The sequence below is a fragment of the Elephantulus edwardii genome, unplaced genomic scaffold, assembly GCF_000299155.1.
Source record: "Elephantulus edwardii isolate Elephantulus edwardi_28Jun2011 unplaced genomic scaffold, EleEdw1.0 scaffold00121, whole genome shotgun sequence".
NCBI classification, from domain to species: Eukaryota; Metazoa; Chordata; class Mammalia; order Macroscelidea; family Macroscelididae; genus Elephantulus; species Elephantulus edwardii.
Genome location: NW_006399871.1, coordinates 3,072,181 through 3,100,124, shown reverse-complemented (window position 1 = coordinate 3,100,124; position 27,944 = coordinate 3,072,181). Strand labels below are relative to the sequence as shown.

The 27,944-nt window shown below is 38.6% G+C and overlaps 1 protein-coding gene across 1 annotated transcript in view; it reads right to left on the bottom strand.

Moving 5' to 3' along the window:
* The window catches only part of SMARCC1 (SWI/SNF related, matrix associated, actin dependent regulator of chromatin, subfamily c, member 1), a 131,872-nt gene that overhangs the window by 26,426 nt on the left and 77,502 nt on the right, over positions 1 to 27,944 (bottom strand). Inside the window, exons 19-24 of the mRNA XM_006892948.1 lie at positions 24,428 to 24,686; positions 23,398 to 23,559; positions 13,836 to 13,891; positions 11,772 to 11,883; positions 10,734 to 10,888; positions 3,456 to 3,590 (exon numbers count right to left, since the gene is read on the bottom strand). Of these exons, the coding sequence (XP_006893010.1) occupies positions 3,456 to 3,590; positions 10,734 to 10,888; positions 11,772 to 11,883; positions 13,836 to 13,891; positions 23,398 to 23,559; positions 24,428 to 24,686 (879 nt within the window). The remainder of the gene's footprint in view (positions 1 to 3,455; positions 3,591 to 10,733; positions 10,889 to 11,771; positions 11,884 to 13,835; positions 13,892 to 23,397; positions 23,560 to 24,427; positions 24,687 to 27,944) is intronic.

The following is a 27,944-nucleotide window of genomic DNA, read 5'->3' as shown; positions in this document are numbered from 1 at the left end:
CCCCAAGAGAGCTCACTTTTGAGTCCTAAAGCTCTAACATAGATCTCCTGAATGTAAAGCAACCCCTGCACAGGAGGCTTCATGTCAGGTGGATAGAAGGGTAGGTCTCGGCACAGCAGCTGATATGGCAGAGCTTACCGCCCCATTCTAGCCTCATGACACAAGAGAAATCCCAGAAATACCACTCCTGTTGGAGACATCTTCTGGTCTTCACTTTCATGGTAATTAAAAAGAAGGAAATTGGTAGTCTTTGAGGGGAAATCTGGTAGCCACGAATACATTCAGTAGGCACTTTTATCAGTGAACTCAGTGATTCTATGGGCAGTCATCAAACAATTATTCTAGATACACAGTTTTCTCTACAATATCCTGAGTGAGTGAAAAACGCAAGTTACAACAACAATGTACAATACAGCCCTAATGATATAAAAGAAAAAGACTTAAAAATTTACTTTATTACTTCTATTTTTTTTGTTTCATGCATAGAATTATTTTTGTAATTAAAAAAAGAAAAGGTACTGAGAACTGACCACCAAGTTGCATAGTACTGCCATCTTTTTCTTTTCTCTCATTTCTGAGTGCCTTATTTTTAATATCAACAGCTAGAATGCACAGCGCAAATAAGGTGTTAATGAATGTGTAAACGTTCTTTCAAGGCTCTGATCTGGTTGTAGGAAACCCATTTCATACAAGGCTGTTTACAGTCCTGCTCTGAAGTCACATCCCCTGCTGTATTCAAACCCTGCTTCCCTTCCCCTCCACCGCTAGCCTGTGTATGTACAAAGCAGCCGTATCCAAGCGGAACCTGAGCACAACGGAGCACTCTTCTACACCAAGACGCCAGGCACAGCCACAGCTGCGAGTGCAGCTGAAGTTCACACAAAGCGCTTCTCCCAACTTCTATTTGCACAAAGAAGAGAGGAGGGGTGGGAAAGAGCTAGAACAGTGGTGGCCACAAAAATCTCTGTACACTGCCAAGGACTGAAATGTCAGCTAAGACTTGAGCCTCTGACTATGGCTATCTGCCCTCAAAACAGAAGAAAATAATCACATCTTCTTCTGTTTAAGTGTCTGCTGTAGGCAACCAGACTGACAACAACAAAAATATATATATTTAAAAAAGGCTAATTGAAAAAATATCCATATCTATTCCATCTTATACCTGTGGGGAATTCAAAATACATTGTGAAGCAACAGAAGGGAAAAGTAAGCAAGAGTTTGAATGCAGGTGAGTTTGTGTCTGGGGGACACACACACTCTGACTGCAGTTCTCATGTCTTTCTCTTCTTGTGTCTGGATCTGAGCCATTCTTACAATCAGGCCAAGCTGCCTCCTTCTAGGAAGCCATCCTTGGTTGTTTCAGTCAACCACGATCTTCCAAATTTTCAGTCAGTTCCTTTGTACTATTTAGGAATGGTAAGTGTGAACCAATCATGTCTGTTTTCTTTCCGTGTTATTGTGCATCTATCCTCTAATATCTTTCAGGCCAGGGCACTGGTTTCTCAGCTTTGAATTTCTAACAATGCCTCTCTATTCCAAAGATATATAATTTCCATAACTAGTCAAATGAGTTTCAGAGACGTCAGCAGCTATGGACTGGATGAGCTCATAGATTTGGTATAGAAATATTTAAAAAAGAAGAAATGTGAATGGAAGTTCTCGAAATAGACCCCAGGCATTCTTTAAAAGGTTCACAGATACAAAGTGACGAGGTGACATTTTGAAGGATTCTTTTTGGTTGTTATGATAGTTAACATCCAACTTGCTTCAAATTATCTCTATTTTCTCTAAATTACACCTTCTCTTAAAAGATTCTTGGTTCTTTGTGGAACAGAGTAAGGGAGAAGCGGTAAGCGACTAGTTAAGTTTAATTTTGTTTGTATCTTGGGTTCTCTGTGTTGTCTTCTGAATAACTCACTGTTGGAGAAGCCGGTTCATGAGCAGGCCTATGGAGAGGCACAGGTCACAAGGAATTGAATGAAGCCCCCTGCAAACAGTCAAGTGAATGAACTTGACAGTAGATTTTCCAGGCCAGTTGAGACTCGGCGAAGTCCCTGAGGTAAAACCCACTTAGCTAAGCAGATTGCAGACTAGGGAAATGGGCTTTATCAAACATGTCGTGAGGAAAGCCTATTCCTGGACATGCTGGAGCCACAGATAATGGAGACGAGCCTGGAGTGGCCAATATTGATGCAAGAAAGGTAGCAGGACGTGAGATGCTACAGAGTAAATGACTGAACATGGGGAGTGGAATGCATAAGAGCGATGGTGAGAGACTCCTTCTCAGGGAATGGGAAAGGCTGATAAAGGGTGGTCAAGAGGGTTGGCAAGCCACAGGGCAGTTTCTTCCTACTCATCGAGCCAGTAAGCTTATATAGGCAGCTGAGCTGATCTTGGGACAATACACACAAGGCTGTGGTGACAGGTCCAGGGTATTAGCCTTAACAGGGAATATGCCAGAAGGCTCACTGGGACCAATCACTAAGAAATAGTCTAACAAAGGCAGAGAGAAATTCCTAAATAAATGCACATCTGTTGTTGTTGATTGCCACTGAGTCAAGCATGACTCAGCAACCCTATGAACGAAAGGCCTGAAGTCTTTCCCTAACTACTGTCATTTATCAAAGTTGATATAGTTTCTAGAGGTATGGACATCTAGTTCCCCTAAGTCACTACGTTCTCTGGTAAATTCATGAAAGATAAAATTCCCCTCCTAAAAAAATATACCCTACCAATTTCTCCTAATATTCTCTAGAGTATTTCCCACTTCCACATTTTATTTCCTTTTTGTTGCTTCTGCCCTCATTTTTGGCCTTTCTATAGTCTTCTTAGTCGTACTGGGCCAACAATGTTATGTCAAGTTTATGGCCCAAAGACTTCCACTTGCGAGCTCCTACTCATTGTTAAGCACAAAGGGCACTGATGAGTGAGCAAGACCGAGGAACAGAGCTCAGGAAGGGTTCAGAGTGATCAGACAAAATGAGGACGTAACGCATGATGAAATGAAGAATTATGTTCTCATATTTTACTATAGGAGAAATTAAGAAAATCCCTGAACCAGACACTAGGTCAAAATGGATTCAAGTTTATTGGTTCAAGTAGGCAATAAAAACCGTCTTGGGTATGACTTTTGTAGAAAGGAAAATGTGGTATTACCATGCATTCAGAAAGCCAAGAAACTAGGGCTTACAATTTTAACAATGAGTATGAATAGAGTGGAAAATCAATTTGCTATATAAATGTAAACCAAAACAAAAGTTTAGTGAATAGAGTCCTTGAATCACTTTAACTGATAGTCCCTTTGAAAAGGCACAGTAAACGCAAGGGGAGAGGGAAGGGACAGAAAACAGCTATATGAGTAAAAGCCTATGCTCTTAGTTATTTTACATAATCCGTATTTTGGAAGAAGAAAAGGGTTCCACAGTCAGAAAGTCATGACAGACTCCCTTACTCACAGCCTCTTTCTCTCTGTCCATGATCGTCTCCAGCTCTTCAAAATGTCGAAGTTTGATCTCAAGTTTCTTCATTTGTGTCTCAACCAGGAGGGCTACCAGAGACTTGATCTTTCTCTCTTCTACCGCAGCCAGGTGCTAGAAGCAAAAAAAGCATTCAAATTATTTAGTGAAGCATTAACCAAAGCAGTAACAAAATTCTTATATTCAGGGTATACATTATGTGCTTTAGAATGGCGCTCCCTTTTAAAAGAACCCTTTTAATGTCTCTGCAATATATTTGTCTCAATTCAAAGTAACAATCATCAGTGAATTTCTGGTCTTCATAAACATAGAGCCACTCTTTAGGATGACTTAAAAAAATATACTTCCTGCCATGGTACAGGTTTTACTCCCCCTCTACTTCCTTCAGAAAGCCCATAAAAGAGGAAAACCTGCACCAGGGATTGGATGGGCCAGAGGAGTTAGAGCTGCAGGAAAATCTCCCCAAACGCTATCACCCTTCTATCCCCATGTATTTTCAAGCACAGACAGGCAGGGGTCTTCTTCAGCACCAAACACAAACACTACTAAGCTATATCTCTGGCCCATTTTTTATTCTTAATATTTTTGATCTGAAGGGTGGAATACTATTTTTCCTCAAGTTTGAGGGGAGTGTCCACAGTGGGAAAAAATCAATTAGCTCACAAGATAGGAAGCTACTATGGAGGAATATGCTACTTCTATGCCACATAAATAATGAGCTCTACTTGGGCTTCTTGTCAGCTGAGGACTGGCACCCAGAAGTCACAGCACTCAGTTTAGACCACAATTCTTGGGACCAATCAGAATGTCTCTGCACCATCTAAGGGTTTCCTCAACATTCTCAGTACCACCTTGAATTCACTTTTATTATACTTGCTCCATTTCTGTGACTATCATTCACAAGGTTTTGAGAAACAGCAAGCAAGAGTAGTATTATTCATTTCAGTGTTCCTACAGTATCAAGCAAGCACAGACATGCAGTAGGAGTTTAATATGAGCTTTTGGTAGCTAAATTAGTAGTCATAATATTTAATGAAAGTGATGTATTTCACCTTTTTTATCGCTGAAAAGGAAAACTGTAGAAGTACAGCACTGGAGACTCATTTGCAAGAAGATTAAAAAAATGTAAGCAAAAGGTGATTTTTTTTTTGGAAGGTCTTATGAATAAATCTGTATCTGTTAACAATCCTTTTTCCACAAGCTACACTTAACTCTATCAATGTCAAAATTAGTAAAAACAAGAGAAAAACAAATATGACTACATTATGGCTCTAAAGAAGCAAAATAATGCTAATGCTTTTTTATTAAAGTGAGTAAAAACAATGATACTACCATTTTACAAGATTAGGAAAAGGGAAGAATGGGGTCCTTCAAACACAAAATGGCAAATGAAGAGAGAAGTGGAGAGGGACAGGACAGAACAGACAAAAGTAGCATCTAAAAAAAAATAGGCTTTCCAGGTGTTTTAATTCTAAATGGGAAATAAATACTCTAACAAGTTTAAAAAAATTTTTAAATGTAAACCTTCATAATTTAAACCTTTAGAATCTAAATCATTAAAATTTTTTCTCTGTTAAGATCCTCAAAAATATTTTCCTTCTAAAATAAATAAATAAAAGGAGACATAAGAGTTTGATAAAATATAGAATGTAAAAATGTAAAGAAGACTTTTTTGAGCAGAGAGTTCTCAGGCCTCACCAAAGCCCACATGTGAAAGCTGACAAGAATGCATAAAAGGAGACTGACAAGAGCAAAAGGAGAAGTCCTGAAATATAAAGTCCAGAGAAATCATGAAGAAAAGAATGAAAGAGAAGGTCAAAGAACAGGAGAGGAAAGGGGACAACTGGGATAGACAGTGATGAACACTGCAACACACTATACACAGAAGGAAATAACGTGGATCACACTGGAATGTAAGAGCTAACACAGGAATTAGTGAATTAATTTTGAGTTAAACAAGAATTTCTTAGATATGACATAAAAAACCACAAGAAACAAAAGTGAAGAATACTAAGCTGCACTGTATTGAAACAAAAATCTTTCTGTGTATCCAAGGATATAAAATTTTGCAAAAAGACAACTCAAACTGTTAGAAAACATTTGCAAATCACCCAAGAGATATTATGTCTGTTTTATATAAAGAATTCTTAACAATCTATAATCTGGGCCTAAGGATGAAATCATACTGTCAGTAACCTTAAGGCTAAGAAAACCACTCAGCTGCTAAATTGGATATTTTTCTTTTAAGAGAAAAATGAAGGAGAGGCAGAAGCAAAAACCCAAGGGCCAAGTCAACAGCCACAGGGGAAAACTCTCCAGGATTAGCGTGAGCCCTGAGCTCTGATTCTGGAAACATGTGCCATCTGACTAGACTTCAGATCTGGAGTACAGTTATCCCAAGTGCTGCATCATGTTATGTCAGTCCACCAATTCTCCAAACTGAGATCAACATGGCAGCAGCAGCACCCAAGTATCCACCGCCATCTCTGCCTGGACCTGACTGAGAAGGTCAGAGCCTGGACTCTCAGGTTTAATGGGAAGGGACTCTGAGGCTCCTTGTGAAAAGAGGGTTATTTTGCAGATGAAGAGTAATGTAAATAATTTGCAGGCAGCAGGCAAACTATGGTGGAACGAGACGTCCTTCCATCTAGAAGCAAGGTCTATGTCCTCTCATCTTCAATTAGCATAAAACCTATGACTGCTCGGCATCAACCATTAGGTGTGGTTGAAATTTTGAAGTGCCAGTTTCAGGGCCCAGGCCGTAAGACTTTGGCAACTATCCCTTCGTGTGAACTTTTCTCTTAAAGTCCAAACATGCCACATAAGGAGTCTAATTTCTGGGGCATCAATGCATTGTGAAGGGGGTATGATGAGAGAGGGAGCTCTGGTATGGTACCGCAGAAGTTGTGCTCGTAACCTAAAGAAAGTCCCCCTCTGGCAGTTCAAACCCATCAGGCACTCTGTAGGAAAAAGATGGGCAATCTCCTCCTATATGACTTACAGCCTCGGAAACCCACTGCAGCGAGAGCTATCAGTCATTTCCAACTCCACAGCAATGGTTGTTTTTGCAATGAGAGCATGGTGCCAGCCAGCTCCCTACTAATCTAGGCATCCCAGTCTAGGGACCAGGCATGTGAGTGAAGCTGTCTTAGGTACAACTTGATAGCTGAGCAGTAAAGACATTACTGAGGTGACCTCAGTATAATGCACATGGAGAATTTCTCCAGCTAAGCCCATGTTAAGTTCCTCGCCCACAAAATAATGAGATAAAATAAAATGACTGTGGCTGGGAGCTCTGGTGGCCTGGTGGCAAGAAACTGCACTGCAATCCCAGAGGCAACCCGTTCGAATCCACCAGAGGCTCTGCCGGGGAAGGAGGGACAATCTCCTCCTGTACCAGTCAGATGTGATTTGATGGTATACACAAATAATAAAATTAGAAAAAAAAAAAGGGGAAAAAAGACTTTAAAAAAAAAAGACTGTGGCTTTATACTACTACATGTAGAAATCTGGTACATAGTACAGAATAAATAGAAAGGCAACATGGCCAATGCTCAGGCTGTGGCTTCTTGAAGGGTTTGGTTGTGATGATGGGGAGCTCTAATCCTTCATGTACTGGTTTCACATAACCCAAGATGAATGATGAGGTCTGACTTGGATGATGTATGCGGAATGTGTAAGAGACAATGTGTGAAAAAGAGTATTAAGAAGTTCCTGGGTTGGAAGGAGGCTATGGCAACCTTATACAACAAAGCACAGAACGGCAGAAAAGACACAGTGTCTATTTATAATCGCAGTAGGATAAGAGTAAAGAGAGCTAAAGGTGGGCAAAATGATCAAACAGGTCAGCTTTCCCTTTTGTGTTCATGCTACTGATACCAACATTCAAGATGCTTAACAGAAGTCAATTTTACTGACAAAGTCATCAAAACCTAGAAGTGTGCCAACAATTTCCTTATCACTCTTCGTCACAATATGAATCCTTGATCCTACACATCTGTCCACAAGTTCTAGTGGCAGTAGTTGCAACAGGCTGGTGGTAGTGTTAACTGCTGTGGCTACGCCCTGAAAGTCAATTTTAATCAACTCTTACCTATTAAAATTTGTGAACAAAATGCAAAATTAAAATTCTTCCAACTCAAAAAGGAAATTCTGGCATAAGTGAGCAAGTTATACCATATTTCTGAGGGGTAAGAAATATCTGTTTCTCTACAATGAACATCTAGTTACCATGAATGCAAATCCCCTTTTGTTATTTTTAGGGGGTAAATGTTGGGAACAGTAAGTCTAAATGAAATGTCCGAGGGTCCCAAAATGTGATGTTTTTTTTCATGGAGGTAAACTCCCTCCAAAAACAAAAAACCACCACTCTCAAAAATGGAATTGTAATGCTGCTGGAAAAAACCCCCATATTCTAGTCTCTGATTTAGTCCAGTGATAATTCTGATAAACATCCAGATAGAAGGTATGCAGAGCAATCCAGTCAGTGGTGTCCCTGTTAAGACCCATGCAGCACTCCTCGTTGTAGATGCAATAAATAAAGGACATGCTTCTACAAAATGCTTCAAATGGCAAAGATGGGGCAAAATCAGAAAAGCATGCCCTACCATCTGTTTAGGAGCCAGATCTAGAACCCCTAATTACCATTCCACTGCAGAGTGTGACAAACGATTAAAATGTATCAAAGAAAACTCTAATAACAAGGCTGCTTGTAGACACATAAGAACAAAAAGAAAGAGGAAACTTAGATGGGCTAGATAAGTAATAGTAATAACAGTAATTTAAGTGAATTCTTTACTCCCTAATTACCATGTAGCACAGAAAAAAATGATTATGTGTGCTGTGAAATGTATCACATTCAGCTGTGCGTGGCACCTCATTGTGATACGCAACAGTTCATGCATGTATGCATGCTAAGTCATGTAGCATGAGCATGTGAGTAGTTGAGAAATCAAAAGGTAAGGGGAGGACTTCTAAGAATGAAGATTTAAGTTCACAGGTACAAGAAAGAAAGTATTACTTGGATACTCTTCTAAACTTGGTATGGCACATGTAATGTACCAGCTAACTGACGAATAAAAGTGGATTGTCTGCAATGAAGGACTCAAACTGTTGTTGCGAGGTGGTAAGCAGCGCACGTATGGACATGTTTCACTCCAGGGTGGCAAATACAGCTAGGAGGACATGTGAAAAGATCATGAGGCACCGGTGGAACCGTTTAAGAAAACCTACCATTTCAATTCCTGCTAGCTAGAATAGAATGACGAAGAGCATAAAAGTATAAAGAGGGGAAATAACAAGAAGGAAGACTAAGAGGCTCTTTGAGAAGGAGCAGAGTCCAAAAAGTCCAGCTGCAGGAAAGAGAGTAGATTCTATTAGAAGATGGGAAAAAGCAGTTCAGGAAGCACTGACAAGAAATGAGGCCTTGAGAACTCAGGTCCTGGTTGCAAAAAAGAAAAACCTTTAATTCTCAACTGCAGAGTTTCTAATTTTGGCCTGAGAGAGATTAGGAAGTTACTGAAGAAAGTAACATTTTAAAAAATATTCCTGTATATAGTGTATGATTCCATTCATAAAAGAAAATTTAAAAAATGGGAAAATTAATTCATTGCTAGTTATGATGCTTCTTTATAAGAGTGTTCTTTATACATAGGTGGTTTCAATTTATGAAGAACTAATTGAGCTATAGAGTTACACTCTCACTTATTTAAATATGTTATACTTGAATAAAAAGTTGAAAAAGAACTTTTTCTGTAGAGTAGATAATGGAAAGAAGAAGACAGGCAAAGGATAAGAGGCTGAACCAAGTAAGTTGTAATGAAGCCAGACATTAGCCAAAGAACTGAAACACCGTGAAAAAGGAAACAGTGAAATATGGAGGACAACTTGAGGTCACAAATTTAAAAACAGGCTAGAGAAACGGTCATGCAATGGTCTCGAGAAAGGGCACATAGGAACTACAAAGATGAGGTGGTATCCTGGGACTTGCGAGTAAACACAGTAAGAATAACAATTAGTTGGGATATTTGTTTGGGCACGACTCTATCCACTAATGCATGAGGGCAGGCTCTAACACTACTCAAGTTCTCATCCCTGCACCTCCTGCACTATGTCAGATGAGTGACATGGCCTCTCCGAGGCTGAGACTGGAAGAACTAGATGGCTTCTGGCTAGGTCACTAGTGACTATTGTGCAGGGGCAAAAAGTCCCGATAGGAGGGAGAAAAATGTAGAACAAAACAAATTCCTTACAAAATAGGCCAGACTTACAGGAATGACAGACTAGAAGAATTTCAAAGACTAAGATATTCTCAGAAGTCAAGCTCTTTCTGCTGGTTGGTTATCTTTCATCCAAATAACAGAAAAACTAACAGTATTACTTGTGGATAATGTTCTCACTTGAATTATCAATTTTATGTGACAAAACAGCCAAGATTTACATGAAAACAAAGCTGAGATGCTAAGGAGCAGCAGGGACATTAGACTAACGAACATAGAACAATAATAATATAAACAATGAGAATATAGAAACATTGTGAACATTGTAGCAAACGTCATACAACAAGGTGCAACAAAAGTCTTCTATGAGAATCTAATTTGTAACCTTCACCTATAACACAATTTGGAAAAAACAAACAAAAAATAAAGACTACTTCACATATTCAAGACTGAAAGGCTTTAAAAGGCCAATTTAACAAAAAGCAGAGAAAATAACATTATCCTGTCTTCTTAAATATGTAGTTGATACTATGTTATAAATAGAGAAAACCACCCACAAGAAAGCTGGCAAACTGCAAGAAGAAAGAGAACTATTTTAAGCTCCTTCCCTTCCTTTAGTCTCTAAGAGCAAAGGAAAAGTATTTTTACAAGGAAGCAGATTTCTGTCTTTAAAATCACAAATATTTCAATCTGGTAGAAATGATTAGAACAAAAGTCCAAGACAGGCTCAGCATGCAAATGAGAAACAAAATGACAATTAGTTCCTTAAAGAAGGAACCACTATGGGCTCCATAGAAGGAAGGCTTCACCAGGCTGAACTGACACAATGAGCTCTTTGAAGGTTATTGGCTAGGCTAGGCTAGCATCTACCACTTCTAGCTCTCATCTACGGATTCTGCAATCTAGAACTGCCACTCAAGCTAATAAGTCACCACCTACTGGGTACAAGGTTCTTTATACAAATGTTCCCAATTACCTAAAAACAATACAATCATTCATGGCTTAGGAGAACACTAGAAATAGGCTGTCGGGGGCAAACCTTGGCTTTGGTTGCAGCCGAGGCAAGAGCAGCTGCTGCAGCTGTGGCTACATTTCCTTCAGAAATTTCATGTTCTACCTTCTTCTTCCCAATATCATTCTCTCTTTCTTTACATGTTTCAAGGAGTTCCTTGTTCTCTTCAGCCTCCTTTTCTTCTGGAAACAAAACAAAATAATGGGGGTGAGATGGGTTGGGAGGAAGGATAATCAGAAACCTTTATTGCTAGTGTGTCCATTCTCAATAATCTGGTTAACCCCTCACTCTCACTTCTGCAAAGTGACAAACCAGAACTGATGTTACAAAGTATCCCTTGGTAAGATTTTTCTGTACCATGCCCATGTATTTAAACCTGCTTCTCCTTAGGATGAATTTTTGAAACAATACACTGTCTTTCCTTTCTCTAAAATCTGTGTGAAGATACCCTGGATATAAAAGAATATTCAGAGGGACTAAAGGCTAAGATCAACATGTTTGTCTCTCAGTCAATGAAATGTTTTGAGAAACCCTCACGTTCATAGGTAACCAATCAGCGAAAAACAGAGTCTTTCATAACCATTCTTAAGAAATGATGTGATATGTCAGAGACAGCCATTAAAAATAACAAGACAAGCCCTGTGGTGACAGACATCATGGTGAACAGCCCGTTCCTCCTCAGGCCACTGAAGATGAAGAAAACCACATCAATGGCAACCAGCTGCAAAGTTAAACTCAAACACACACTGTTACATTAAGAAACAAATCCAAAATAATTGAGATATGTTTCTACTTCATTAAATTGCCCACATTTCAGTCTCTTTTAATGTTTTAGAAAGAACTCAATGTCATCCTGTCGGAACTAGTTGACAGCTGACCCTTGTCAGAAGGCTGTAAGACTTATGAAAGGAGACTGCCCACTTTAGTCCTGTGGAGTCACTGGTGATCTGAACTGCCAGAGGTGATGCCTTTGTGTTAGCAGCACAACTCGCTACAGAGTTCTCTACTGCTGATTAAACACTGTAATTAACAGACGACATCAATAATAACATTGCCTCAAATTACCTGATTTAATATCCTCACTAACTTCACTGTCTTGCTCCTTCTCACTATTTTTGTCATTGTCTCCATCTTGTGCTTTATCACCATCATTTATTTCATTTTCTTTGTTTTCTGTCTGAAAAGAAAAGTGAACAAGAGTGAGTAAAAAATGGTCCTCAAGGATGGGAGGGCAGGTGATAATCACAGGGTTGCACAATTTGATGGGTGGAGGGGAGCAGGGGTGAAGGAAATGGGAAATATTCAGGTGTGGAAAACAACGTATAATAACTTTGTAAATAAACCAGTATAAAATAAATTTTTTAAAAATGGTCCTGTACAAGTGGTATTATCTTGGATGAGTAACGGGCTAATTTCATTAGTGTTGGCAGACGTAGACCAGGTCCTTGGAGAGTAAGAAAATCATCTGTTACCTTTTCAACTCTGCCCACACAGAAGCTAATACACGTCAGCACACAGTCTGTCCAAAACCTCTACTGTAAACCCAAATTACAACTGCCAAAGCAATGTCAGGGACTTAGCTGGTATAATGTATATAAAAAATTAACAGAATAAATGAATAGTTGTTCAAATGGACCAGGAACACTTAAATTCCTTATTACTAACCAAAAAGTAAGGAAAATATGCTGCTAAAACCAAAGCTTATAAAACCCTTTAATAAAGCTATCTGCTAATGGTTTTTACAAGAGCCACAGTAGAATAATGGTGGTACATACTTCGGGAACTGAAAAATTTCAATTCCTCAGGTCAATATATGTTACTAATTGCTGAATTTGATATAAATATGTGACCTGGGATAAATAACCTAAAATCATCTACAAAAAGGAAGACAGTATCATTGACCCAATGGTGGTGGTGTAGAAACAGAAATTATAAATGTAAAGCCCTCATCGTGGTACTCAGAACACTATAGGTATTCTAAGAAATTTTACTTATTGTTCTCATGTTCTATATAATTTTAAACCACCACAGATAGTCAAGGACTGAAAATCTTTGCATGAATTTATTTACTCACCATAGTACGGACGGGTAGGAGATAAAAACAAACAGAACCAAAAGAGTGTGTTAAATCTTGCCCTAGCTAGCTCATACTCTGTTACACCTGCTTTGACATGGGCATCAGGTCACACACATACTGTGCACTTTGATACCCCTCATCCTAAGTGTCTCCCTCCCAAGCCTATTGGAATATTTCACTGAGTTACTTTTCAAGTTTTTATCGTTCTAATTTGCTGTTCAAAAGAGTTTCTAGTTTTTCCCTGGTTACGCTAATACTCTACTAAGAAATGCCTTTTTCTTTTCTTTGTCATAGGATATAAATAAATATGATAAATAACAGGGTTTTAAAAAAATGTTGGAAGGAGAGACCAGTCCTTGGAGAAGGACATTATGCTTGGGAGGGTGGAAGAACAGCGCAGGAGGGGAAGGCCCTCTATGAGATGGACTGATTCAGTGACTGGGGTAATCGGGAGGGGAGTGTCAGAGACAGTGCGACTGGCACAGGACAGAGCAGAGTTTACGGCTGTTGTACATAGGGTCACTGTGAGTTGCAAGTGACTCGACGCACATAACAACATTATTTGTATGTGTGTACTGTCAAATGATATCTGACAGGTATAGGAGGAGAGTATCCCTCCTTCTCCAGCAGAGTGGCTGGTAGATTCCAACTCTGGGACTGCAGTGCAGCTTCTTGCCACTAGGCCACCAGAGCTTGCCGAAACATATAGTTTTATTTTTTTTATTATTATTAAATTTTATTAGTTTCAATGAACATTCACAGGGATTCTGGGCTTTCACTCCTTCATTACCGCATCATTCTCTCCACCCTCCTCCCCAGAAACATATAGTTTTATACTCAAGTTTCCACTTAGGTCTAAAGTTGGATAAACCATCAAAGAATAAATACATGTAAAGTTCTCCATTTATTTCTAAGCAACTATACTTCATAGGTGCAAAGTGATGTAGTTGGCTAGCAGAGTACCCTGAGAAAAGCTCAAAATGTCAAGGAAATCTTCAAATCCAAGTGTCATTCAGTTCTTAAAGTTCTGTTATCCAAGGACTCAAGCTCACCTTTTCAGGCGGCTGACCATCAGTGTCTGTTTCCATTTTTTCTTCTTCAGCTCCTTCTACAAGAACAAATAAAAAAAAAAGAGGTTTACAGTAAGACCGAAATGAGAAACCCAAAACAAAAGAATGTATACTCTATTATCATTCAAAACCAGACAAAACTAATTTGGGATTTTAGATATCAAGACAGTAGTTAACCGGGACAGGGGAGAATAAAGACAAAGCGGAAGCCGCAATGTTGCTGTTAAGGTGCTTACATGAGTCTTTTTAATTTGTTTGAGTGTACTTAGTTGTAAACATTAGGTTTTTATTTTCTTTATATATAACATGGAATAAAGATGGAGAAAAAAATGCAATATGCAAGAACTAAGGACAGCTTTTTATTATTTAACATGGTGCCGGCCGCACACTTTTAAAATTGACAACAATGCTTAGAAACACATTAGCCGTCATTTGTGGCAACATGTTAATAGAATTACTACTGGTGTATTATTTTGAGTCAGGTACTAGAGAAACAATGTCAAGCAAGATCTTCACTTTTACTGGTGAGAGAAACAGATCAACAAGCCCAACAGAGTACAACAGATGTGCCTGTAAAAACATACCAGATACTATGAAAAGCATGGTGGGTGAGGCAGTATTGGTAGGGAAAATACATGTGTGATCAAAGACTACATATGAGTTTTCAGGCATAAAGCTGCATGCACCAGGAGATGCAATGATCTTACATTCAGAGTGAAGGGCATTTCAATGAAAGAGGTAAAGCCACAGTGACGCTGGGCTAACGCGAGTCATCGCTCATGACAGAACAGTAAAGAGAAATCAGAAAGGAAGAGTAAATACTGTTAGAGCTGCAGACTGCACAGCCAAGTGTCACAGGAAGATGAAGGGAGTCTTAATTGTAAGTTCGAACTAGCACATTAGTTAAGATTTAAAAAAATAAAACCTTAAGAGAAAGATTTTTGGTTGTAGAACTTTATAAAGAAGTACATCAAAGGGAAAAACATTTAAATAAATGAGCATTAAATAAATATGCTCAAGTATTCTATACCTTAAATTTTTATACTATACTTTTATAAATGGGACTTAAACTCCTTGCTGTTGAGACAGAAGTGACTCCCAGCTGACCTCCAGTGGATTGCAGGGGAGGAGGCTGCTTGTCTTTCTGTCATGGAGTAGCTGGTGGACTCAAATTACCACACAAACATCATGTTTAGTAAACAGCACAACTCCCTACTAAACATGTTCCAGCAGAGTTCCCCTCATAAATGAACCAACGAAGGAATATACTCTCAATAAGACCATTTACCCACATTTAAATAAGTCATTTTAATGATACAAAAGTATAAGGAAGTGTTGGTTAATGGGAAAATACCTCTTTTTCTACGTATTGTGGAAGGAAGAAAATACTGCATTCCAAGTTTCAACAAAAACCTATTACGGATATAATGTTTTGGTATATCACACATTTTATATAAGACAGTCTTGTTGGTAAGAATCATCACCTTTGAGAATGCCTGCCATATAGAATTGGCAATGAAATATATCCATATAATTGGGGCCAGGACTTGAGCATCAAACAACTGAGTTGGCTGTGAAACTGTGCTATCAATAAGAAGGCCCCTAACTAGCTGGATGCAGAGAGGGAGAGGAAGGATGAGACACTACTCCTCAGACATATCACATGATCACAAGTCCAACCTGGATACGCACGAGTTGTCAGCACTGGTATCAACTTAACAGTCACTGGTTTCATGAATCAAAATTGGCATTAAGAAGAGCCATTTTCAAAACAACACAGTGCAAAACCACAATATCCAAAATCCCACTAGGAAAACGAAAAATCTACCATTACTGTGGGGGATTTCAAAACATCTCTCGAAAAGATAGAGCAGATTTGAACTCAACTAACAAGATGATCTAATGGACGTATGTAGACTTTTATACTCAACAATTAGAGAATAAATGGAGATAACTTGCAAGCTCAGTATCAATTGCAAACCTGATCACAAAATAAGCCTGTATACATGGGGGGGGGGGTAGGGGGAAGGAATCAATGCATGAAGCTCTCCCACCCAGTGTAATGATGTCACAAATTCAAAATACAAACAAAAAATCCTCTGTGCTTGGATACTTATTACAGGATACACTGAATGCAGTACTTAGAGGGAAATGTAAAACCTTAGTCCTCAGATTAAAAAAAGCAAGGGAAAAAAGTTCTAATTTAATTAGCTTTGTTTATTTTTGAAAAGAGTAACAAAATATAGAGGATCAGAAGAAAAAGAGGAAAGAAATCAAAGAAAACAAGATAAAAATACAACAGAGAGAATCAATATACCTGAAAACTGGTCTTTGAAGTAACAAATAAAATGGTTACGTCTCTGGTGTGTTGAAACTTGAAAAGAGACAGTTGGTACAAAGAAACTATTTTAGGAAAGGTGGCTGTTGTTGTTATGTGCTTTCAAGTCACCTGTTTCCTTTTTTTTTTTTTTTTTTGTCACTGTGTGGCACTAAGTCGTAACTGACCCACAGCTGACCCTCCAGTGGGTTTTCAGAGGCAGTAAATCACACCGGAGACTATGCCTGTCCTTCTGCAGAGCAGCTGGTGGATTCAAATCACCTAGTATATCTACATCTACATATATGTGTATTGACAAGATAGTGGAGATGAGGTTGTGCGCTGTTGTGTCGGATCCGACCCATAGCTGACCTCCAGTGGGTTTCTCAGAGGTAGTAAATCACAAGAGAGAAGGCTGCCCATCCTTCTCCCACAGAGCAGCTAGTGGATTCGTACTGTGCGTCCCTGAAAATAATACACAATGACAGGAACAGGGGGCTGATTTAGTACTAAATCTAGGAATCCATTTCACCACATGCATTAAAAGGGACTGAAAAACTCAACAGACTTCAAAATCAAAGTTTGTGGGAAACACAAACCCTAAAAGAACTGTCACTAAAACTCCTACTACAACAAATGGTATGTTTCATGGAGAGATGCTATGCTGAGAGTGCTTCTCTGAAATCAAGTGTAAAACAAGGCTATCTGGCGAGCTCTGGTGGCCTAGAGGTAGGAAACTGCACTGTAATCCCAGAGGTGCGCGGTTCAAATCCACCAGATGCTCTGCTGAAGAAGGAGGAACAATCGCCTCCTGTACCAGTCAGATCCAATTTGACGGTACACACATAAAAAGAATAAATAAATAAATAAAATTATCTTTAAAAAAAAAGGCTATCACTATTCCTACTTCACAATGACGTGGCGTTCTGAGTCAATGTCCTCAACTAAGAAAAAGAAGCTAAAGGGGAAGACTGCAAAGGGAGGAAGAAGGACGATCTGCAGAGAATAAAACTAGAAGAATGTAGTTTTTAGAAAACAATTATAGTGTTCAGAAAAGTGGTTAGCTATCTAAAAATATATTTCAATATATTGACAGATAAATTGAGGTAATGATAAACATGTTTAAGAAAATCACAAATTATAAAGACAAAAAAAGTTCAAATCATAGAAACAAAAAGGTAAATCTGACTCTTACAATCAAGGACTTTTTATGAAAACATGCCAAAACCCCCAAAAGCACAAATATTAAAACTGTGTAAGAAATGTATAACACATTCACTATTGAATACATTTCACCAACATTACAATTCAAAGCTTCAAATCCTCAGTCTTCCTTCGTCACTGTTGAATTTTCTTATGTGTATTATACAACTGCAAATTAATTATTTCACAAATAGTACAAGGAATAAAATGACAATAAAGCTGATAAAAAAACTAAACAAAAAATCTTGCATGCAAATGTGGCAAAGATTTTCACAAAATCAAACAACCCAGTCAATTCCAACACACGGTATCTCCATGTGTTTCAGAAGACATGTGCACTGCACAGGGTTTCCATGGCTGGGCCTTCAGAAGCAGACTGTCAGGCCTTCCTTCCGAGGCCCTCCCAGGCAGGATCAAACAAACACACTTTCTCCTAACAGCATAATGCTTACCTACTAGTGCTACCCATGGAATTAAAATAATTTTGCAAGGTAATTTTAACAGAATGTGTATTAGACCAGTGCTACTGCACCGGTTTAATAATAACAGTACATAAATGCTTATTTGAGAGAAAAGTAGGGTTTGTTTATTCTCTGGTAAAGATATCTGCACTTACCTGTAACAAATAGCTCTACATTTCAGAAAGGCTACATATTTATTTACTTGATGATAGGGCAAGTCAAATTTGATACCAGATTTTTAAACATGTATAAATTTCAAAATGAATCTCTATATTAATATGAAATATAAACATACATATCAATAATGTTACTGTTGTTCTTACATGCAATCCAGCTAGAACAATCTTCTAGAAGGTTTTCAGAGGCTGGAACTTGCACAAGAGGAGACAGCCCACCTTTCCTGCCTCAGAGCTGCTTGTTGATTTAAATTGCATACCTTTGGGCTGGCACTGCAATGCCTTATCCCTGAGGTCATCAGAGCACCATAATTATATTAATAAACTCTAATTACGAGATACCAAGATGATTCTGTAAACAAATTTCTGATTCAGGAATTATTATTTCCTATGTATCTTGTTTTAACCCATTAACTTTGTGGACATTTGTTACAAAGCAATATAAAAAATATCTAACATGGTTAATTAAAATTTTGAATGAAGAGTGAGAAGCAAATTAGCTGGCATCCACTAGCACAGTGTCTTTAGAAAGTACTGCTAATTAGATCCTGCTCAATTATTCTGTCCATCTCTCACAGATCAAAAATAGTGACACTAATAATTTGCTCTGTGAAGGAGCTCTAATGGTGCAGTGGCTAAGGAAGAGATCCATATTTATTCCCATCCCCAACAAAGGTGATCCAAGAGAATGTGGAAATGATAAAGAACAGTACAGTGACAGAGAACTAACTGCTAGAAGTTGAAGCTGGGTTTAAAAGAGGCCATGGAACTAGGGATTATCATTGCTGATATCAGACAGATCTGGCTGAAAGCAGAGAACACCAGAAGAATGACTCTTGTTTCACTGACTATATAAAGGCATTTGACTCTGTGGATCATATCAAACTATCTCTAACATTGAGAAGAACGGACATCCCAAAACACGTACACTCATGTGAAATCTGTATTTAGATCAAGAAGCTGAAAAGAGCAAGGGAACTAACAATGAATGGTTTAAAATCAAGATAGATATGGGTCGTGGCTGTATCCTGTCTCCATACCTATTTAATCTGGACACTGAGAAGATGGAAAAAGGTGGCATCTGGATAGGGAGAAGACTCAACAATCTGCATGGTGCAGATGACAGAGCCTTGCTCATGGAAAACGAGGAGAACTTGAAATGCTTGCTGGAGAAGAGCACAGGCTATGACCTTCAATATGGATTATATCTCAACACTGTTGTTATGTGCTATAGAGCTGGCTACAATTCATGGTGATCCTACGCATAATACCTCTGAGCCCTGTTCTAACCCGAGCTTATCTGTCTCTGACACACTCAACCAAAATCCTCACCACTGGGCAATATTATCATAGAGAGACGATTGAGACAGTAAATAATTCCATCTTGCCTAGATCCACAATCAACATTTTTGGCACCAGTTGTTGTTGAGTATTATCAAGTTGGAACCAATCCATAACTGATGCTCCAATGGATTTTTAGAGTCTGTTAATTGCACAGGAGAAGACTGCCTACCCTTTTGCCAAGAAGCACGTGGTGAGATTCAAATCATGTGCTTTCAGACTTACAGGGCAGTTTCTTCCCACTAGGACACCCGAGTTCCATAGCAGTAGTCGTCTACATATTGCTGTTGTTGATTGCCTTTGAGTCAAGCAAGACTCATAGCGACTCTATCAACAAAAGGCCTGAAGCCCCTCTAACAAGCTGTAATTGTTAATAACCTCAATCTCTTCTCCCTCTGTCTTGGTGCTGCCAATTGGCCCAGTGGTGAGAATCTTTGTCTTCCTGATGTTCAGCTTCAATCCATATTGAAGACTATAGTCCATGACCTTCTGCAGCAAGTGCTTTAGGTCTTCGTCAGTTTCAGCAAGCAAGGTTGTGTCATCTGCATATTGTAGGTTGTTAATGAGTCTTCCTCCAATCTTGATGCCACACTCTTCATAAAGTCCTGCTTCCCAAATGATCTGTTCTGCATACAGATTGAAAAGGTATGGGGATAGGATGTATCCCTGACACACTCGTTTTGTGATTTTGAACCATGCTGTGCTTTCTTGTTCTGTTCTGAGGACAGCTTCTTAGTTCAAGTATAGTTTTCGTATAAGCATGATCAAGTGTTCTGACCTTCCCTTTTTCCTCACGGTTACTCATAATTTATTGTGAGCCACACAGTCAAATGCCTTTTCATAGTCAACGAAACACAGACAGACATTCTTCTTGTACTCTCTGCTTTCCGCCAAGATCCATCTGACACTGGCAATAATGTTCCTAGTGCCACGACCTCTTCTTAACCCAGCTTGTATTTCTGGTAGTTCTCTGTCAATGTACTGTTCACGTTTTCCAGAAAACAAAAGATACATTTCATAGAGAAAGTCTAGGGTAACTAACTCTCCATGATAGTTTGATGACTAAGGTTCACCTAATTTAAGTGATGGTCTTTTCAATCACTTGTTCTGTGTCTGTGAGCAGGACAATGAATAAGGACAACAGAAGAAAATTCAGTATCTCTGAGTTATGATGTTGAAAAAGAGTACTGAATATCCTACGGACTGTCAACAAAACAAACTGGAGAAGGTGCAACCAGAGAGTTCTTTAGAGGCAAGGCTGGCGAAACTTTGTCCCACATACTTTGGGCACACTGTTAGAAGGTGCCTTGGAAAGGGACATCACGCTTGCAAATGTGGAGGTGGCTCAGTGAAAGAGAAGACCCAATGACATACCGACAAAATGACGGCAACAATGGACTCAAGTATGTCAGAGATGATGAGGATGGTGCAGGATACGACAGGGTTCAGATGTGCTGTTCACAGCATCACTGAGTTATACTCAACTCAACAGCACATTATGACAACAACAATCTAGGACATGAAGGAGTTCTGATGGCTTAGTGGTAAGGAGTTGTGCTGTCAAGCCAAAGTCACACAATTCAAATCCACTAGTCACTCTCCAAGAGAAATATAAGCAATCTTCTCTTGTGTAATTTACTGCCTCTGAAACCCTGCTGGAAGGTTAGCCATGAGTCAACTGGGATTCGATGGTATGTAATAACAACAATCTATGGCTTGAACAGCAAGTGGTAAGTAATGGCATTATATAATTTATTTTTATAAAACAAAACGACCAGATGACTGGAAAAAACAGTAACAAAAATATTGTTAATTGTAAAGACAAAAAAAGCCCAAATTATAAATATTCCTAATGACAGTAATATACAATTCAATCTCTCAAGCCTTAACGGAAAGGCTTTGTAACCTACCAATCACCTGCCTTTGGAGATTAATTTCTTTCCATGTTCTTATTTAAACATTTTATTGGTGTTGGCCTATTTACTTCCTACCTTTTAAGCAACCTTTCATTTTCACCCATAAAGCTTCACTTCCTATGCACAGCCCTCCTTTACCCTCCAACATGAAGTTATTCTTCCTTGTATGTTTAACTTGGTATAAAAAAAGTCTCAGTTATTAGATGGCATGAATTGCTATCTACTCAACAAATATTGCCAAAATTTTGTAACACATATTTATCAAGTACTCAGAATGCCTGGTTTGATTTTTAAAGTCCTCAAAAAAGCTAATGACTGCAGTACACAGTAAACTCAACAAGTCAGTATCTGTGTAAATTGCAAAGCAGTGAGGGAAGGAAAATACAAATACTTTCCATAAAAATGAGATATAGGAAAGCATTAAGAGTGCGTTCTGTCGAAGGTGAAAATCAGGCAAGATTCAGAATATGAGGCATTCTCACAGTATTCCAGTTCTCATAGTACTATTTCTTATAGTATCATGGAAGCCAACTTCTTTCTAAAAACACACATTCTGCCATCTAGTAAATGAGTTATTAGGAAAATTGCTGAAATCCAAGGGTATTAAGTGCTCAGATGATAAATATACAATTCCGAGTTGCTCAAAAGTTTTGAGTCTTTATTTTCAGTGTCCCCTTGAAACTGATCTCAAAGAGCTTTTCAAACACAGCAGTTTTCACACCACAGAAGTCTGATGACTATTGTTCACACTGTTTACTCAGGTTCACTGGCCTAGAGATTTTATACACATGGTATTTGGAACTCTCCCGCCTTAAAAATACCTGCATGGAAATCTCGTGGCAAGAAGAGTAAGGTTATCTGTAAAGAAATGGGAGACTACTGAAGCAAGAATTCAAAAAGTCTAAGACTTTCTAAGAAAATAAAATATAACATGTCAATCTTAAAATGGCAAATGTGTAGTTCTCGCTATATATATACATATGTCTCATAATAAAAAAAAGAAAATAGAACTATTGGACAAGAGATATGGAAATGAAACACTTTAAAAGGAACAAAGGCAGAAAAATGCAACAATGAATGAATAAAATGCCAAAGTCTCTGGAAATGTTCATTAAAATTGGGAGGAAAAAAAAAGACCAAATTAAATATATCAAATTCCCCAATTACACACGTGAAAAGATGTTCAGGATCATTAATGAATTACATTATCAGAACAATGAGGTAATATTTCACTTAACAGGAATATTCTAACTACATATATAAAAAGAAAATTGTTAAGAATTGGCAGAAGAAGTGTTACTGGGAAGATAAACCTGTTACTCTTTAGGAAACAGTTTGGTAGGCTCCTCAAGAGGCCAAATGACAAACAAAAATAACTAGGAGGTTTAACCTATTTTCATGTATATTTTGTATAAATATACATGAAAATAACTGTAAGAGTCTATTTATATTTAGTATCTCATATATTCAAGATTGACATCTAAAAAGACTCATCGTATGCCACTGTGCTATTAAATTAAGTCATGAAGCAGTATTTTCCCTTTAGCTAATTTAAAAGGAAGATATATTGGAGGGGTTGTTGTTAGGTGCTACTGAGTCAGGTAGACTTTTAGCACCCCCATGAACATCAGATCTGAACTATGTCCTATCCCATGCCATGTTCACACTTCCTGAAACACTAGAGCCTAGTCAGTCCACCTGGTTGAGGGTCTTCCTCTCCATCGCTGACCCTCAACCCTTCCAAGCATCATGTCCCTCCCTCTCCAAGGAACAGCCCCTCCTACCAACTTGCTCGAAGTATGTGAGGCGAAACCTCATCATCATTTCCTCCAAAGAGCACTCTGGCAGCAATCCTTGCCAAGACATATTTGTTCTTTTGGTCATTCATAGGATGTTCAGTGCTCTTCTCCAACACCACAGCTCAAAGGTATTAATTCTTCTGTCATCCTTATTCAATGCCCAGCTCTCGGATGGGGTGTGTGTGTTTAAACACTGGTCTTACTAGATACTTAGATTGATCACTATACTCTCAAATGGAAGCAGATCCAGTTATTTAGTAACATTACTGGAAAAACCAGCCTTCTATTAAATTCTACCATTTGGCTAATTTTGGAGTTAGGACTAACTTACCAAGTTTCTCTGGTTCATCGGGCCCTGTGCCTGCAATGCAGCTGGTTTCCAGGCCATAGGTAGGATCTACTTTTCCAGAGGCTCGTGCTGCATCTTGTACTTTTTTGACATGAGCTTCAACTAATTCCAATGGTACCTCCTCTCGGACCCGAGAAAACTCCTCTGTTCAAAAATGAAAAAGAGAACAAGGTCCTAATTTTGCACACATTTCTCCCAATATGCAACTCTAAAAAAGCAGTATTCTTGTTTTAAATGAATTTATCTGTGAAACTTGATCCTTATAAAAACAAAGACAGCAAGTCAGATGAGATAATCATATAGAGGAATGACACTGCATGACTAGGCTTATCCCTCAAGTCACAGCATTGTGCTCAGAGATCTCTAACTTCTGCAAGCAGCAATGAAAACTGCTGCCCAAACTGTATCTAGCTATCTCTTGCCTAGGATGATAACCAGGAAAAATGCAAAGATACAACAATTCTAAAACTAGAAAAAAAATTCTTACGAGAAGGTGTGGTTATAAGTAATATAATCCCAGAGTATGAAATAACTCCTAATATTATTTATATTACACTATGAATCACAAAAATATACCAGGAAAAACTCTCCTGTGAACCTACAATTTTAATCAAAGCTTTTAATTATTAAGCAATAGTTTATTAAGGTGTTTTACTTGTTATATTTTTTTAAAATAGTACACAGTATCTTCAAGGGGTTACTTCTGAAATATTTGTTACTTATTTGTGTTACTGTGTACCACAGAGTTAGAATCCACCACAGCTGAACCTCCAAGTGGGTTTAGAGGGGCAGATAATCTCAGAGGAGGAGACAGCTCATCTTTTTCACGTGGAGCAGATGGTGGAGTCAAAACCACATACCTTTGGGTTAGTAGCACAATTCCTTACTAGTAAATCACCAGAATGCTATATAACATAATAATTAAATGAGATAATTTTACTATAAAATAGTGTATTAAAGCAAGATCCAAAGAGTTTTTTCTGCTAAGGAGATGATTAAGGGAAGTCCATACCCAATGCTGCTTTGGCTGCGGCAGAGGCCACACGTGGGTCCACCACAGATGCCAAGAAAGCAACGGTGCTCATGACCGGGTTTCCTGACTGACTGAAGGGAACAGGCTGATAGGCCAGAGGCCCAAGGGAAGCATCGGAATTTTCAAGGTATGGGTCCTCAATGGGAAGCCTCAAAAAGTGGAGGATGCATTCATCCTGAGTACGACTTCCAACATGTTCTGATACTTTGTTCCAATCATCCTTATACATTTCCAGGGCCTAAAATGGAAAAAAAACCACCTAAGTTTAATTGTAAAGTCCTAATGAAATCATATGCAAATTTATCAGAAGGTCCTAATTGTTCTTCAAGTAATTTTTTTAAGAAACAAAGCAAAATCATTGCTATCAAAGGGATTCTTTACAGAAGCATCCCTATATGATAAATTACAACAAACCCAGAAATCTTTATACAAATAGACTGCAAAATATATTTTTCTTTCATGGTACACCTTGGAGCCAAACTCTTTACCACAGAACCACGGCTCATTATGTGAGCAATAGAGAAGGTTATATTGCACAGTAGAAAATACCATAGGTTTGATTTCTTTATCAACACTGTTATTAATCCAACATGAAAGGATGGGAAATCATCCTGAGTAATTCTCAGGGGAAAAAAGTTATCATTTCCAATCAATATCATTGCTTATCTAGAAAAATCCTACATAATCTACCAAAAAGGTACTAAATAAAAAAAGTTTCTTTAACAAGGTCTGAAGGAGAAGGGCAACAGAAAAACGCAACCGTATTTCCATATATTCATTCTCAACGCTATGGATTGACCCTCCATGGCGCTTCTGAGGTTCTAATCACACTGGAGCAGACTGCCATATCTTTCGCCCCAGGAGAGGCTGGTGGATTAGAACTGCCACAGATGCACAGTCTTCGGGTTAGCCTCTCAATATGTACATTACCACAGATAGTAATAGTGAAGTATTTTAACATTAAAAAAACCCCAAAACTTCAGTCACACAAAGGGTAACTATTACATAACTCCAATGTTGTATAAACAGGATGGCTATGGGGAGGGAGTAGAGGAAGAAGAGGGAAAAGAATGGAGATAATGAACACCGCATGGAATAGGATAGGGAAGGACAATCTGAAAGGAATGGTCGATTAGACATGAGGTGTATGACAATTAACAATCTGGAACAGGAGTTGCATTACAAAGTTAACTGGGAGGGAGGAAAATGTGTACAAATGAATGAGAACCAATTTCCTTGTAAACTTTCATTAAAATCACACCAAAAATATAAAGCAGTAATTCTCAGGGGGAAAAAGTTATCATTTCCAATCAACTCTCATCAAATCCATTCACAGCTGATCCTCCCTCCAGCAGATTTTCAGAGGCTGTAAACGTGCCCAGGAGATCTATCTCTTTCAGACTCACGGGAAAATCAAACCACTATTTGGTCAGCACTGCCAACAAACCTAACGAAGAAGGTGTATCATCAGTAGACTAAGAAACAACTGGTCAGAGACATGAAAGCTACATGAACAGATATATTCTGTGTTCCTACATTAAAGTCTCAGTTAAAAGATGTCAATTTCTCCAAACTGAACTACTGATCCAATGAAATCTCAGTCAAAATCTAAGCTGATTTTTTTAAGAAACTCATGAGATCATTCTATAATTCAGTATATAAATTTTTAGTTTTAAAATCTTTTAGAGAAAACTGTGAAACATTATGAAATGAAAGAGTAAAAGGTTTCTCAAAGTCCTCGAAATTTGGGAGAAAGATTATCAGAAGTGCACAGTGAAAAGAAAGCCCAGAGATAAATTAGGTAAAAAAAAAAAAGAAATTGCATTCTATGTGACAGTTTACTGAAGTTGCTACTGTCGCACATGCCGCAGAGCACTGGTTTTTCAATAGTGGCACTTATGCCTCCTCAACAGAGACATTTTTACTTGACACAACTGAGCTCATGCTACCTACTCAACAAAGCTCATGAATGCTGTGAAACAGCCCATAATCTATGCAACAGCCACCTGCAATTCCAATAATCCAGATCCTCAGCATTGCCGGTGAGAACACTGCCCTAGAGCTTGATCCATACAGTGCGAGAGACTCACTAGGGTGGTCGCTTCTCTCTCTGATTTAATTCTTAATCCAGGGCTGAAACTGTGGCACCTAGCTTTCATCCTTGCAAGAGAGGAAGACCCTTCAAGAGCCAAACCCGCTAATAGTAAATTAAATCTCTTGGAAAAATGACGCTTTAAGAGTTTTCTCTACATAACAAGAATGCTGAGTGGCTTCAGATGGATCTACTACAGCTGGTCTTAAATTCCTGACTATGAGTAGGGATTTTCCAGGCATGTCCTGTCATAATGACTCCCCCCCACCCCCATAATGACTTTTAATAAACCTACTGAAAATTTTCTTTTCCTTTATTCAGATTTTTTCCCAGATCTTCCTAAATACAATTGTGGTTGGGAATACTTCAAAGTGCAAAACCCAAACAGGTCAACAGTTAGAAAAAGCACATGGCCGAGAAAAAAACTGAAGGCAGACTTAAGAGTGAGTTTTCCCCCTTTTTTTCCTTGCTGTGTCCTGTCGAATCTGACCCCACTGGCACAGGAGGAGACTGGCCCTCCTCTAGCAGAGAATCTAGTGGATTAGAACTGCACGCCTTCAGGATTGCAGCTCAGTATCTTGCCACTATGCCACTAGCGTTCCATATGTGAGCCTTTTCTAATGGGAGCATTATGCAAAAGAACAGATGTTTTTAAAATAGAGCACAGTGTAAGCCTAAGCCAGGAAAGTCCATGGAGTGACAGAAAAAAAGTTAACAGAAGATACTTTATACTTCAAAATACTTTCATTGTTCTTGACACAAGTATCAGTAATCATGAATTATTAAATCACAGCTTACCTAGATTTTTAGATCTCCTTTTATCTTAAAATTCATTCTATTTTTTATTACCAGAGTATTATACTTATTAAACAAAAACCAGTTTCTCTGCTCCTCATTATCCTACGGCAGCAAGGCCAAACATGATCAGGGCTCTACTTTTTAGAATTCACAGATTACAGATGATACAATGCTGTTCTTTGCAAATGTGCCTAAGTACAGAAATATCTTCCCGGTTTGCCCTATTCCTCGTCATTCATTAACCATCAGCACAATCATGTCATTCCCAGGAAATTGACCACTCCACCTCATTCACCCAGTCAGGCCTGTGGTGTTCTAGTCTTATTTCCAACCGGAAAGCTAATGACACATTCAACTGTTGTGCTTTTATATCTGTCTCTGGTGGTGAGGGTGATGGCTCAGTCATCTAGATACTCAATGCCTGCTACACAGCCTGATATGAAGTTTCCCCCATAAAATTTGCTGAATGTAACCAAATATTTCAGTTAACAGATGCTGCCCTGGACGGGCTCACCAAGTTGTGCCAAGAAATCTGGAGAACGACCACTTGGCCAACTGACTGGAAGAGATCGATATTTGTTCCTATCCCAAAGAAAGGCGACCCAA